The sequence below is a fragment of the Propithecus coquereli genome, unplaced genomic scaffold (genome assembly GCF_000956105.1).
Source record: "Propithecus coquereli isolate 6110/MARCELLA unplaced genomic scaffold, Pcoq_1.0 Scaffold116, whole genome shotgun sequence".
NCBI classification, from domain to species: Eukaryota; Metazoa; Chordata; class Mammalia; order Primates; family Indriidae; genus Propithecus; species Propithecus coquereli.
This window is the reverse complement of record NW_012135636.1, coordinates 2863978-2879538: the sequence shown is the minus strand read 5'-3', so window position 1 is coordinate 2879538 and position 15561 is coordinate 2863978. Positions and strand designations below refer to the sequence as shown.

Below are 15561 nucleotides of genomic sequence, written 5' to 3'. Positions count from 1 at the left end.
CGCCGGCGGGTATCCAACCGGCCTTTCGGGTACCGAGGGGCCGGGTGGGCTTGACTGGCTCTGCGGGAAGAAAGGACGCGCTCCGTCGCCCAGCAACAAGCCGCGCGCCCCCCTCCGCCCCGCCCCCGCCCCCGGCCCTAGCGGATCCCGCGCGCCGTGGACGCCCACCTCAGGCCTCGGTGTTGGACCCCAAACCCAGTTCTCACTTCTCCCAGCGGTGAAGCCGCTACCCCCAAAGAGCTGCCTGGATTGGTCGCTTTTGCCCAGCTTAACCAACTGCTTACTTAGCACTCATGCGCTCTCTCTACGTTTAGATGAATAATGCTGGGCCACGAAAATTTAGAAAAAAATTGGGGGTAACGGGTTGTATGTTTTTAAACATACATGCCAGCGTAGGGTACATTTCAGGGGGTATGTTTCCATGCTGTCCACTTAGGTGAGCACAACTTGTAAAGAGCGTAGTGAAATCAAGGGCATGAGATTCAGACTTCTGGAACGTTTATATCAAAATCTCAGATTTAGCCATTTTTGAACTTCAGATGTGGTCCAAGATAAGAAGCAATAATTGGTATAATCTATTAAAGTTGGATATACACATACTCTATGATCCAGCAACCACACTCCCAACAGAAATGCATGCATATGTGCACCAACAAACGTGTATATTCATAGCAGTTTCATTCATGATAGCTAAAACTTGAAAACAACCCAAATGTCTAACAAAAGTAAAATTCACAAATTAATTGTAATATATTCATAAAATGTGATTCTATACATCAAGGAAACGAACAAACTTCAGCTTTGGGGGAACAACATAGATGAATCTCTAGTAAATGTAATGTTGAGCGAAGAAGCCAAACACAGAGGGATACATGGTGTATGTTTCCATCACATAAAGTTCAAAAACTATAGTGCTTATGGATGTATGCTCAGCTGATATATTACAAATAAACACAAGAAGGTGATAATCATAAAGGTCCAGATAGCAGTTATCTTGAAAGAGGGGAAGGTGATTGTGAGGGGACAGGTAACACCAGGGAGAGTCATAGGGTGCTAGTGATATCCTATTTTTTAACCTTAGTGATGGTTTCTTGGATTTTCTCTTTGTGATAAAGAGGAAATTCTGTTTTGCTAATTTTCCCAAGTAATATTTCACCATTTTTTAAAAGGGCAAAAAGAAAAAGAAAAACCAATTAGATGAAATAGTGTAGCTTTGCTCAGTACCTGGCACTTAGCAGGCCCTCACATATTACTTTATATCCCTCTACTCTCTACCAACCCCTCCAAATACCCAGGCAACTAAAACATGAGGTCAGGAAAATGCAGCTAAAACCTTCTGGAGGTCATCCATAAGATTCTACTTGCTGGAAGGAGGCAACATGTTTCCCAGAAGTTCAAGATAAAAGAATGCTCTGTGCTATACAATTCCCTAGTGCGAGCCTCTGAACAGCCCGGCTGTGGAGACTGATGCACTCAGGCATCCTCAGGCCTTCAAAAGGGAAACTCCCCCTCTAGAGACAGACAAAGCCAGGCTGGGACACCCAGGTTTGTCACTTGGACAAGCTGCTTCCCCTCTCAGGGTTTCTGCATCCTCATTTGTAAAATGGAGAGAATAATCTTACTGGAAAGGTTTGTTACTTTACCACCTAACATAATGTGTTCAAAATGGTTGGTGCATGCTCACAAGATGAGAAGCATTCTATAGAAAAGGACCTTCCATCCCTGAGGTTTCACCGCATTCACATCACATCCCACTGCCCTGAGAGCATTCTGTGAGGGCAGCTTTACTCTAAGTATGGGAGTAGCCTCTTCAGTCCAGGAGTCAATTGCTTTTCTTGCTAATTAAAATAATAAGCAAATAGCCAAGGTGCTTGTGAAGCAACTAATTGTTCATGGTACCATCCTGGATACTGCACAAAAATAAGATATAGGCCATGTTCCTAAACTGAAAAAAAATTGTAATTAACATAACCTTAAAATAGGTCTATCATATGGTCAGAAAACAATTTAAATGGCAAATAAATATTGTTCATTAATACTTTGCACAATCAAAAATAGTAACTAAGTATTCAGGTAGCCATTTCATAGGATAATACAATCCATGAGCTAGGTACTATTATCATCTTCATTTTACAGATAAGGCACTGATGTTCAAAGAAATGAAGGAATTCACCTGAGGTCCTCTAGCTAGTAATCTTGTGCTAGGAACTTTTGTTCTAGGTCTAGTTTTATCAAAAATAAAGAAAGGGAGGGAGAAGGATGAAGAAGGAGAAAGATAAGTTGATTATTAATCTAGAGGCATTTCAAATTTATTGTTGATATTATAATACCTTCATATGAAAATGTTAATAGTTTTGGCACCAAAGAGAGGGTACTTAGACTCAGAGGAGCAGCACAAAATTACTCAAGCAGTCATTTAAACACTATGATTTCATGCGACTTTTGTTGCACTCCAACAACCACCTACCAGTCCCCTTATCCTCTAGTTTTGAAGCCCGCTGTAGTTCACTACACTGCAAGTGAAAGCAAACCCAATATGACTTCCCAGCTTCCACACCTTCAAAGTATCACCACAGAACAAAATCCAAACACAGTTCCCCAAGAGAATTTAAGGCTCCTCACAATGAGGGCCTGCCCAAAGGCTTAAATATTTGGAAAATAAACAATTAAAGTTACATCTCCATATTATGCACCAAAATAAATTCCAACTGGATGAAAGATTTGATTTTGTATAGATAAGACTTGTAAGCATTAAACCAAAAAAGGCAAAAACTATAAATAAAAATATTGATTTTTTAAAACATCTATGCATTAAAAATAAACAAAATTATAATGCATATGAAAACCTGTTGAAAATTTTACATTTACAGCAGACATGGGATCAACATTTTGTAGATAAGAAATAAAACTCAAATTTTCCAATTGGCTTGAGAAGGCGTAAACAGGCAGTCCCCAAAAGAAGAAATATTTTGGCCAATAGAAATATAAGAATATTCAACTCCACTAATAATCTCAGAAATATAAATTAGAACATTGGTATGAAATTTTCACCAATCAAATTACAAAGTTAGTAATTGAGTTTGTTCATGGGAATGAGGGACACAGTCACACAGTCACTCATAGGTTGCTGATGGCTCCCTGTTAGATGTCAGGTAGCAAAATATCCCAAAAGGCTTAAATACTTGCATGTCTTTTGACCCAGAAATGTCATGTTTATAGACTTTTCCTACATAGAGGTATGAAAAATTTTAAATAATGATATTAAAACATTGTTTTTACTCATTAGAAGGCAGAATCTTGTCTTACATGTGATGTCTTTAGTATCTAGCACAGTGCCTGGCACATAGAATTCTCATTGATGGTCACACCTAAATAATGTCACTGATTTAACATTAGCCAAGACTGAGTTGTTGCCAGAACATGAGCCTGAAGAAAACTGAGCTCTAGATTTAACGTTATAGAGATGAGGAAGCCAAAGATGCTGAGGCCTTGGGGAACATACATGAACATTTCCTGTGAGCCCTTCAGTCACTGGACCTAGTTCAGTGTCTGGTTCTATTAACACAACTCACCACTAGCAAAAGTCTTAGTCCTTGATTTATAGTAAAGGTCACTTCACTAAAGGTCGAAAAACTTGAATATTACTGATATTCGATTTTAGCATCAATTACTTTAAAAAGCATTATCAAATGCAAGTCAGCAAATTAAAATGGTGAATATAAAGCAAATAAAGTCAGAGTTTGTTCTCCTGCTAGACCCAGAGGCAGCCTTGTCTGCAGAAACAAGCCACAGTAGAAACCCTGGAGCCTTCACAGTTGCGCCTCCCAAGATGGTGATGGGGAAGGAGTAGAGCCTTTCTATGAGTTACAGCATGAGAACGAACGACACTGGAAAGAATTGAAGACATCATACTTCACTTCCATAAGTCCTCATTCCTCTCCTCATCAGTCAGGTCCCCACAGGAAACAGATGGCATTCTCAAAAGTGGTTTCCTGGAGTCGGAGGGGTGCGGGGGGAGAATTGAAGTGGGATTAAAGGGGACTAACAAGAGATAAAGAGTCACCCAAGGTCTAGCAACACCAGGAAGGTATTACCACCTTTGATCGGAAAAGGCAAGAGGGGAAAGGAGGTATTAGCAGAGCCTGGTGAGAGCTGAAGCTGTGGAAGAGAGGCTGCCTGATGGGGCACAGAGAGAGCAAGCAAAGGACAAAGTCACAGTGATGCAAAGAAAAAGTAGGAGGAATAAATACCCCTACTGCTCTATCCTCCTGCCCTTCATTTCTATGCCATTGTCCCCCACTGGCCAAAGCCAAAGTCAAGGAAGACTGGGTAATGTGGCTCATAGAGGTCAGCCTCCTGGGGCTGAGAACAGGGCATAGGAGGGAGGCAGGGAGTCTAACAGAGAATAACCAGAAGAGTCACCTACCAAAATTTGCCTGTACTGCCATTGATCCACAGAAACTAATGTGTTGAGACAGCTTACCTTGCCTTAGGGTGCTCCCTGGCATTGATTACCTTCAGCCTTTTCCATACACCCTGCTCACCCTCACCTTCCCCACAGTGACCTAATTAACACATGCCAGGCTTCCCTCTAGATCACAAACTCTGATGGGGTTCTAACATCTAAGCTTTTGGAGTTCAGGAATGGACCCCTGGGAAGCCAACTACCACTCTCCCTGGAGTGCCTCAGAAGTCTGGCACTGGGGCTTGATCTCAGGGTTCTTAAGTCAAGATAAAAATAGCAAGCACTGAGCAGAAAGAAAAACCCTGTGAGTAAAACTACTCATTTGAGAAGAAAAGATACAAAAAACACTAATAAGTCTGGTCCAAAGCAGATGTACTTGGCTGAGAATTAAGGATTTATTTTTCTTGGTGGTAGTGGCTGGTGTTTAGCATTCCAGTTACACTTTATACCTCCAAAGGGTTTGACTTAGGTGTTCTCCAAGTATGGTAATGCACTAGAGATTTTGCTGAGTTTGAGGTCAGAACCATTCCTTTTCTAAAGGTAGGTATGTAAGACTGTTGTATGTGCTTTGTAGCCTAAACATTGAGCTTAGAGAGCCAATGCCTGGTTTATGCTTAGAAAAACTAACAGCTCTCCCAAGTAAGCTGTAAAAACAGAAGCTGCATTTAGCCAGAGATCACTGCCTGAGACTTCTGTGTACCAGGCCACTTCCCCTGCCCTCACCTCCCCCAATACCAACCCAAGGAAAATTAATAAGCTTTGAAGATGTGTTGTTTTTCTGTTTTACAGGGAAGGAATTTTTTTTTTTTTTTGAGACAGACTCTCACTCTGTTGTCCAGGCTAGAGTGCAATGGCATTATCATAGTTCACAGAAACTTCAAACTCCTGGGCTCAAGGGATCCTCTTGCCTCAGTCTGCCAAGTAGCTGGGACTACAGGCGTGTGCCACCACACCTGGCTAATTTTTCTATTTTAGGTAGAGACAGGATCTCACTCTTGCTCAAGCTGGTCTCAAACACCGGAGCTCAAGTGATCCTCCATCTCAGCCTCCCAAAGTGCTAGGATTACAGGCGTGAGCCACCATGCCTGGCCAGAAATATATATTTTTTAATCCAACTGGATTCTGATTACTGAATGAAGAAGAATTCAAAAACTTACTACAGCCTGTACACAAAACCTTCTTAGCCCATCCAAGTCCCGTCTGAAATTCGTGGGACTTTTTTTTTTTCATGAGATGCCCCTGCATCCACAGCTGCACTACGGCCTGTCCAAACTTCCTCAGTGGGAGAGGTTAATCTATTCCTGAATCTTCACTTCAGCAGATGGATCTATATCTGGAAAAATTTTATGATTTGCTCTTTTCACAAACTATATTATTTGTCTTAATTAAGCCTTAGCATCCCATTAAGCTTCCTTGCACATACAAGGTAATATTTCAAATTTTACTCTTTGAAGGATACATCAAAAGCCCAGCATGCTTGCTTAATTTCAGATGGACTTGAAAACCCAGTAAGAAACTTTTTTAGGGAATTTAAATTAAAAAATTTTCAAAGACAGCAAATATAGCTTCCTTGCTATAATAACAACTTAGGATTTACTTCTGCAAATGAGTCATAAATGGTTCCTTCTAACTGTCCAAGAGAAGGGAAGAGGAGGGAGGAGAAAGTGCCCAGGCGAAATCAAGGGCCCTGCTTTCTCATCTCAATTCTCCCCAAGTTTAGGTGCTGAGGGCAGAGTGGTCTTTCAGAAGCTCAGACTCAGCTTCCTTTTCTTCCTTTCCCCCTCAACTCCCCTCTTTTTCAGGGGTGCCTCCTGGATCCAGGCCACAACTCCTGTTTGCCTGACATCACCATAGCCAGGGTGATGGTGGGAGCCTCAGAGAGAGGCATGCTAGAGGCACCCAAAATCTGCAGGTCCAGCTAGTAAACCTAGGCACAGATTATCATCTCAGGAGCCCAGGGGAGCCACAGGCAGGCTTTTGGGGTAGGATCTTCCCCCTCTCTTGGAGGGGTGGAGGGAAGGACAATTTTTCCTGCTGTCCTGGGTGGGTTCTGCACAGCCTAGAGGTTCCTGACCTCTCATCTGCTCAATCCTCAAGCTTCCTTCCCCCAGAAGGTTCTTCACATAGGGCCTTATGCAGTCTCTGGGTCCCATTAGGATGATGCTTTTCCAACAGGCCCCACCCTTCTATAAGATGGAAAGGAAGTTCCAGGCAGGTTCCCGGTGGACACTGCGACTCAGCCGGCTGGCCACCCAGTCTCCAGGCAGGAGCTGTCTCCTTCCTCACCAACTGTAGCTGGGAAGAACCACTACATCAGGGAGGCTGACTGGTGACCACAGGCAAAACACCTGGAAGGAGAACACGGGAGGCACACCTGGATTGCAGGTATGCATCACCTGCCACTGCATGTCCCTGCCACTGCTGTATGCAACACAGCCCAGGCTCCCAGAATTCTGTGAAAGCTCTTTATTTGCATTACCATTTATTGTGTATTTACTCTGCACTCAACTGGTATGAGGTGAGTATTGACATGCCCATTTTACAGTTGAGAGAAATGAGTCTCAGAGAGGGCCAGTCTCTTGCAGTATCCAGATTGGAATCCAGGACTGATTCCAAACCCGGTGCTCTTACACAGACACCCTACTTGTCCTTGTTGATCGTATTGAACATGCCCTGTTGGAGTCTGTCTAATGAGAGACTGTCTCAGAGATTCTCAGTCTCAGATACCAGCAGCCTGGGGCCGCCAGCCCTGCAGGGGAGTGGGGGGAAATGTTTAGAGCGCTGAGCTGTTGGCTCGCTAAAGAGGCTTTGCCTGCACTTGGAAATTGGAAGGACACCTTCCTCTCTCTCCTGCTGCTGCTGTCTTTGGAGATGCTAGGAAGTGAAAAACGGGAAAGGCTTTTACCCAAGATTTACCATGAAACATAGAACATAAAAGTAGATATTTAGCAGAAAGGAGGGAAATCTTCAGGGTACCAATTCTCCAAGAGTCTTCTTTCCTGGTAGACAGGCTTGTCTACTTCGGGAGTTGAGCCCCCACCAGCACCAGCACCACAACCACAGCGGTACCCTTCCTAGGGTCACACAGGTCCTCATTCCCCTGGATAGGGCCATCAGGTCTGACTCTGGAGCGCCAGGCACCCCAGGCTGGGTTTCCACAACTGGCGACTACCAGAACCCTGACATTGGGTCCAAGCTCCTTTCTTGGAAAAGAAGGAAACTTCAACAGAAGGATCTACCTGGGTTCCCCAGCAAATTTGAGGTGGGTAGCACTGGGACCAAGCTCCTAACTCTGCTCCTCCCACCCCAATTCTAATGCCATCTTCACACATTCTCTCTTGTACTCACTTCTTCCCTCTCTCAACTCTTGGCATGGTGACCTGGTTTATTCCCATTCCAGCACCTGCAGGAGTTTTCGAAGCTCCTGCTCCATTGTAAACTGACCTTCAACCCCAGTACTGGGCTTTATTTATTGAAACCACTTCTCTTGGAGGGGGTGGAAGGAGGGTCATGAGGAGGTCAGAGGAGACCAGCGATTCACAATGGAAGGTATTTTGGTGGGAAGTGGCCAGTGGGGTGAGGAGAGTGGGCTCCACCCCACTGACAGCATCTTCGAAATCATTTGAAAGAAAATACGTCTACACCAGATCCGCGTCTCCAAGGTGGATTGGGAGTGACCCGAGTTCGGAGCCCCTCTCCCTCATCGCGGTGACTTGGGTCACAGTGTGTGCAGCCCGGTGAAGGGGACATGAAAGCACAGAGGTTGTGGCGCAGATTCCAGGTCGCATCCAAGCCACAGCTGAGCTCCACAACAGCCCAGTGAGGAGTGAGGGACATGGAGTACACCGATCGCGATCCTGTAAGATCTGAAGGATCGCGTAGCCCATGTGGCTTCCGAGTGAGAGCAACCCAGATGAGGAGGGAGAAGTGCTTCCTCTTGCAAGCACTCCCCCATGCCTGCTTTCATGGCAAATAGAACTTCAGAATGAAAAATTGACACTAGAAGTCTCCAGTTAATACCTTGCAACAACACTGCAAGTTCTGAGAAGGATTGGTGATCTTTTTAGAAAATCATTACATTACACAGGGAAGGTGTGTAGAATAAAATACTTTGCATCCTAAAGACAAAGAGCCAAGGCCTGCTCAGAGGCGAGCACCCGAGAGGATCACGTCTGTGACTCTAGGGGTGCACGCCGGCTCTGCCGTCACCCAGGGCCCCAGGCGCCCCCCAGCGCCGGGGCTGGAACGCAGCGCTCTCGAAGCCCCAGCGCGCAACCTCGGACTAACAGAGAGCTCTGCTGGTTGCAAGGCTTTTCCAGCTCAACGCGTGGGCTGGGTTTTATATGTTTGCCAGTTAAGCGTATTATTTAAACACGGACGTTTCCTTTGCAGCTCCGAGTGAAACATGTTGCTTGATGGAAAATGATGGGGTTCTTTACCTTTTACTCAATATCTGCTATTGAAGGGTGCGGCTGCTGCCTTTTCACAGCAAGAAAAAGCGAAATATTTGCCTTGGGTCACACGACCGTCCTATATGGGCAAAGCATGGGTGCTGATTCTGCCCATGTTCAGGTACCCGGAAAGGGGAGCATTTCTGATTTGATCATGTCACCCGCATCGAGGTCAGCGATCCCAGGGCTCTAAGACCCTGTCTGTTGTGCCAGAAGCATCTGTGCCATCCAGTCCTTCAATCCTCAGTCCATTGGCCCATTTATTCCACAAAACATTTGTTTTCCCAATGCACTGAGCTAAATCATGTCCCTTGGATCCTCTCACTTGGAGATTTTGGAGGTGGTGGATAGGGTTTCTAGACTAGAGAATCCTTCCCTGCCTTACTCCAGCCTGCCCAGTCTCTGGGATGGCGTAGTTAGTTGATTCATTGACTCAACTAATCTTCACAGAAAGTCTACTATGTTCCAGGCTCTGCTCTGGCAGCGGGAACCGTAGCAGTCCCTGCCCTCAGGGAGCTACTAGACCAGTGGGTGAGAGAAAAAAATAAAAAGAAACCAATGGAATTTGCTGTCCATGAGTGATAAGAACTTGGCAGAAATCTAGAGCAAGGTGTGGACCTAAGGAGAGCAGGCTCCATTGGGGAAGGTCTGCAAAGTTCTCACGAGGGACCCCAGGAAGCTGCTCTGAACTTGCCACTACAGGTAATGCCCAATGGTGGCTGCTGCATTTCTTCACTCTGCTCCACGGCTTTGGTAGGCAACCAAAACTGCAGCATTTAGAAAGTGGCCAGAGTTCCTGCAAATCTCTCTAGTATCCCAGCAAAAGCAAATGCTGCCAAGGAGGCCTCTTCAGGGTGTTTCTGTTTGGAAACAAACTCACTGCAAGGTGAGCTAAGCACTAGGTTTGCTCTGTAGCTCCATAAGACACGGAAAATCAAAAAACTTCAAACAAACGCACCACTTTTAAAACAAAACTTTTCTCTGGATGTTAGTTCTGGAATAGCTACTGAAAGTCTCAGGAGCAGTCACCCAACAATGCCCTCCAATCGAATTTTAATTTTAAATAATGAATGTTACCTCCCTCTAGTCGTGCCAGTAAATTAGTCTTTTTTATCAGTAGAAAGTTGATAAAATTACAGGGGAAATCAGGAAGCTAATACAATGAAAAACTACCGTCTAGAATGCATTTTTACAGTTTATTTTCTTTCCAAGTGTAGCACATGATTTCTATGATTGTTACTAAAACATCTGTTAAATAGAACTATGAAAATTTGAGGGTAATCAAATTTGAATAGCCAAAGTTAAACCACTAGGGACAACTGAAGGCCTGTGGGAAAGCTCTTGGGTGTTGGGGGGAGGAGGGCGGAGAGGGATTCGGGTGGATCTGAGGGTCTGTCTGGTTGGCCCTGACAGAGAAGCTAAACGCTGGTCGACCGTTCTAGAAGGATTTAGGTTTAAACTGCCAGCTTCCGGGCAAGAGATGAAATTCGTTGACTTTTCCAAGCCCCTCAGCTGCAATCACTGCTCCCCATTAGCTCCGGCTTCTGCATGTGGGGAGGAGTCAAGGTCTTGACCTATCATCGCCCAGGCTTCCGGACGCCCTACTTTTGCACACTGCAGCAGCAGGTGGACGAATGCCGGGATCCCCAAGCTCCCCACCCAGTCTGTGGCACACAGTAGGACCTCAGCCACTCTGGTCCCCGTCTCTAACTCATAACTGTGTGTGAAGCGTACATTTCCATTCGCTCCCCTAGGTCTCCAACCCTAGGGGCTTTTAAAGAGAGGGAGAAAGCCAGAGGATAATGTGAGCATCACAGAGTGGAGCCCGCTTTCCCCAGGAGGGGGACCTCGGCCCAGCACGTTCTCCAGCTGGCGCTGACCGATGCGAATAAAGCAGTCGGTAATTCGGGGGGACAAAGCCTTCAGGAGATGCGCCAAGGCCTTAGTGGCCCAAGTGCAGGCGGGGGCGCCCTATCAGCTCCCTGGGCCTAGAGGGAGGGAAGTTCCCTCCAGCGGTAACTGATGGGGCATTTCTTCCTTCCAAGGCTGTTGATTGCCCAGGAGGACAAATCTCCCTTCCCAGCCTTTCTCATTTGAATACATGAAAATGCGAGTTGATTTTGGCAACACGAAGCTCTCTCACGGCCAGAGAGACGGTTTTGTCGCCTGCGGGCGAGGCTGGGAGGGGAGCAGCTCCGGCTCTGACATCCGGCTGCCGTTGAGCCAAGTCAGCGCCCCGGGCCGCTCAGAACCCCGGCGGCGGCTTAGGGAGCAGTAGGGGAAAAGACAAACCGGCTGTTTTTGTTTGCTTGCTTCAATAAAATAAGCGAAGGTCCTGGATATGTATATGTGTTGGTTACACACACACACACACACACACACTGTCAGGGGTGGGCCAGGAAAAGTAGAGGCCGGTCGGGTGGTCCCAGGACCCCTACCTACTGGGGGTCAGATGCCTTGTGAGTTGTGAATTAAGTCCTTAATGATTTAATGATGGAAGGGAGAGAGGAAGGAAGGTATTAGGAAAGAAAATGAAAAGAAAAAGGCAGCGTAGGAACGGGACGCTGGCCGAGCCCATCCATGCTTCTCCTCTCTCAGCTCCTGCGCCTCAGTCCGGTCGGGACAGCGGGGGGCCCGCAGGCCTGGCCGCCGCGCCTCCCACGGCTGGGGGCGGGATGCTGGGGCAGGCGCTGGGGCCGTCCCCTCGCCGCGCCCAGGCCTCATCCCCAGCCCGCCGCACACCTCCAGCTGAGAAGGCCAGGCACGCGCAACTGTGAACAGTTGCTTCCAGCGAGCGTCCAGGCCTTTCTTACTCCTAAGCTGATTCAGTCGGCTTTGAATTGCGTTAAAGCTAAAATGAATCTTCGTTTCGTTGCGCACGACTCTCCCCCGCAGGAAGGAGGACTTAAGCTCCTTATCTGGGCGCAGGGTGGGGGCCTGCGGGCGAGCTCGGACCGCCCCGCACCGAGCGGGGCTGGACCCATGGCGGGCGTGACTTGACAACAGCCCCGTCGGGGAAAGAGGGTCGGCAAGAGAAGGGGCAGTCTAGACAGCCAGAGAGGGAAGCCCTCGAGAGACTCCAGCGGGCACCGCAGAGTCCCGCCGCCCCGGGCCCTGCTCTCGGCCCACGCTGCGGTCCAGCTAAACTGGAAGGACCTCGTCACCTCGAGAGGCCACCGGCCGGGCCCGAGGCACGAACTCGAAGCCTTTCCTTTCGCAGTCACACTCTGAGTCTCCCACTCCCAGCCAGGTCATGCTGGGAAGGGTAAGTTGAAGCAGCCGAGTTTGTTCAGTGGACCGCGTGCCGCCCCTTCTACAGCCGCACAGCGCGGGGAGCTGGCCCCACGGGTGTCGCAGGCGCAGCTTCCGGGAAAGGCGGAGCTGCTTCCTCCTCTCAAGGCCACCTGGAGTACTCGCTCACCTTACGGTCCCGACCGCCACGGCTTCCTCTACTTGAGAAGCCCGCCCTCCCTGTTACCTGAGCCGCCCCAGGCTGCCACAGACCAGTCCTCACACCAGGAGTCGACACGTGGCTGTCCTCATGGCTCCCCTGCCCCAGTCCATCTAGCCTCCCTGGAGCTGAAGACAGGTTTAGTTCCCCCTAAGGAGCAGCAGTCTTTGCAAAGCAGTTTTGCAATAGTGTAAGGGCCTACTTGGGAAAAGAGGTTGAAAATGAGTAAGTTACCTGGCTGCTGACAGGCCAGCAACTCCGAGAGAGCTGCATTAATTTATGTATGTCTGTGTGCACGTATGTACGTATTTTCCAAGTCAAAGACCCGACATAGCCCTGCTGATTCGCTTTTAAACCTCGAGGAAAATGACTAACTGGCATCTTGGGTGCACTAGAATCTCACTTCTAGAATTCGTTAGGTGTCTTAGAATAACGCCACTGAGATGGCGAGAGGCTCAGAGCTAACCGAACTGCCATCTCTCCTCCATCCAAGCCTAAGGCGCTATAAACCGAAATTCCTGGCTTCGGGATGCGTGCGGGGGTCAATCCAGTCTCGCCTGGCGATGCTCCCTGCAGACGCCTGCGGAAGAATTCAGCGTTCCCTCTCCACGACAGGAGGCGCTGTGCTCGCGGGAATCCCCTGGGCCCGGGAACCCCCAAGCTGGGTCAAGGATGTGAAGTTGGCAGAGTTCACTCTGCACAACCAGTCTTGGGTGTTTTGAAGAAGCCTGGAAGAAATTTCGCTTTGTCCATCAGGCTATGAACATTGAATTTTTTCTTTTTTTAAGATGAGACCTAATAGATTTGGGAAATGTGTTAAAAGAATAATATTTGATATTTTCATTGACCCCCCCCTTTAAGGTGACAGTATTTCTTCCCTAAAAAGCACTGGCTTCTTGTGCACTATAAAAGCCATAACTAAATTGTTACTATTGGTAGAAAATACCCTAGTCTTGCTCGACGTTGTTGAAGAGTCAAGAGGGGGTTGGAGAGTCACCTCGGGAAGGAACAAGGAAGCTCACAAGCACTGAAAGTCCCCCGAAGCTAAGCATCCGTGTACTTGACAAATGGAACTCAAGTCCTGCTGCTGATGGGAACTTTGCACAAAAGAATTAGTTTCTGACACACATTCGCAGATACATTTACAAACTGATGGAACGACTGGCAGTCACAAGAAAAGGCTGTGTTGGGGAGGGTTCCTGCTTTGTTGAGTTCCAGGTGGATTTAATTTCGTTCTCATTCCTTTCCTTACGATGTGATGCGTCCCCCCACCCTTTTTTAAAGGGAATTGTAATCCAATGCTTTTATCTTTTTTATTTCCTTAACTGCACATCTTCACCCTCTCTACTCCCTGCTGATTTAAGAGATTTGTTTGGTTCAAGGATTTAACGTGATTCTATTGCCAGATTTCAAGGCAGAGAGATTTAAAACAACAAAGCAGAGGGGGAAAAATAACGTATCTGTTTGAAAGGCAGGTTAAAACACATTTGTTAAAATGAGATTAATAACATTTTTTAAAAACTTTAAAAAACAAGAATATTTTGCAGATTCTTAGTAACTTGAGGAAGATTTTTATTTTACTGCTACTTAAGGAAACCTAGTGGTTATACAGGCGGTACAACATACATGGTCACCCACACACTCCGAAACACATGGTCACATTCACTCAGAAACACAGTCGCACATGCTCAGAAACACACGCACCATCTCCCAACCTATCACCAGCTCAGTGCCTATCACCCAGCTATTTCAGTTGGTCTGTCTCCCCAGGACATGTGGGCAATCTGCTACCCAGAGTCTCATAGGAGTCAAGAGGCTTTGCGTGGGGGAGAATTTCCCACCGGCGTCCAGGACCGATTAGGGACCGAGGGAGCCCCATAGATCCTAGCACGGCCTCTTCAGGTCAGAGACGCGCCCAGGCACCAGTGCTTGCGCCTGGCACCTCTTCAGCAGTGCAGATGCATTCCCGAGCCAGGCCTTTGCTCTCCCAGCTAACGCGCGTGTTTAGGGAGATGCCCCTCCCCCTGACCTTTCTCTATCAGAAACCAGACGGTCGCCTCCAGCCCAGTCCCCGAGGCTGCTGAAGGGGGGCGGGAGGAGGAGCCCAGCAGAGGGAGGACGCCCGACTTGGGTCCTGCCCTATCACACAGACATCTGCTCTCAGTTTCTTCCTCTTTATGATCGCTACCGATGACAAGGGGAGTGGAGCGGACCGAGGCGGAAAAAAAAAAAAAGTTATGTCATAAAGATATAAAACGGTGCTGTGACTCACCTGCTCTTAGCCGCAGGTACAAGTTTCGTGGCAGCGCCTCCGCTCTGCTAGCCAGGAGCCCGGGTCGGCCTAACGTCACTCGGCTAAGCTGACTCAGATGACCGGGTTTCTAGTGACGAAGCAAAAGTGGGGCTTTTTCCCTTTTCTAGTCTGAAGCCCAAGCAGGAAAGAAGAGAAAAAAAAAGTCTGTATTCTCCAGTCTCCCAGAGTTGAACTTTGGGTCGGGAATCGGGGGGAGGGAGCAGAGAGCAGGCAGAAGAGCATGAGGTGCGCGGGACTGGGCCGCAGCCCGGCTCCAGAGGGTGGTGAGTGCCCCTGGGGAGGTACCCCGGGGTCATTTAGTCCGCACGGTCTCTAAGGCCGGGCTCCGATGCCACCGCCTCTGGCCTTCTTCCCCGGCACTGTTACCATGCAGAGCCCTGGCCTGCCCGCCCGGCCCCGCCTATTTTTCTTTTTTCTTTTTCCAAAGGGGGTTACACCCCTCCACCCCATTTCCCTCTTTTCCTAGCTGCTGGGCTTAAACCAATTACACTGCTTTGCAAACAAAGTGAGGGCCGGGTTCGGGGGGGGGGGGTTAGGTGGGAGGGGGTGCGAGGGGCGCGGGGGGCGCGCGCAGCGGCGGCGCGGCGGGGCGGGAGGCGCGGCGGCTGGACTGGCGGGCGGCCGCCTCGCAGGTGCACCTCGGGCTTTGTAGGTGCGAGCGTCTTTGTGCGGCGGACAAATGGGGAGAGGACGAGGAGGTGGGCACTCGAGCGACGTAAGATCCACATCAGCTCAACTGCACTCGCCTCGCAGAGGCCGCCCGCTCACTTCCCGCGGAGGCGCTCCCCGGCGCCGGGCTCCGCGGCAGCCGCCTGCCCCCGGCGCTGCCCCCGCCCGCCGCGCCGCCGCCGCGCACGCCGCGCCCCGCAGCGCCGGGCTT

At 48.5% G+C, this 15561-nt stretch overlaps 1 protein-coding gene across 1 annotated transcript in view; it reads right to left on the bottom strand.

Moving 5' to 3' along the window:
- Positions 1-8302, bottom strand: part of LOC105821278 — a 99260-nt gene extending 90958 nt beyond the window's left edge. The window contains 3 exon segments of the mRNA XM_012657961.1: positions 3-60; positions 7278-7339; positions 8102-8302. Coding sequence (XP_012513415.1) covers positions 3-60; positions 7278-7339; positions 8102-8302 — 321 coding nt within the window.
- Between the last annotated feature and the right edge of the window lie 7259 nt (positions 8303-15561).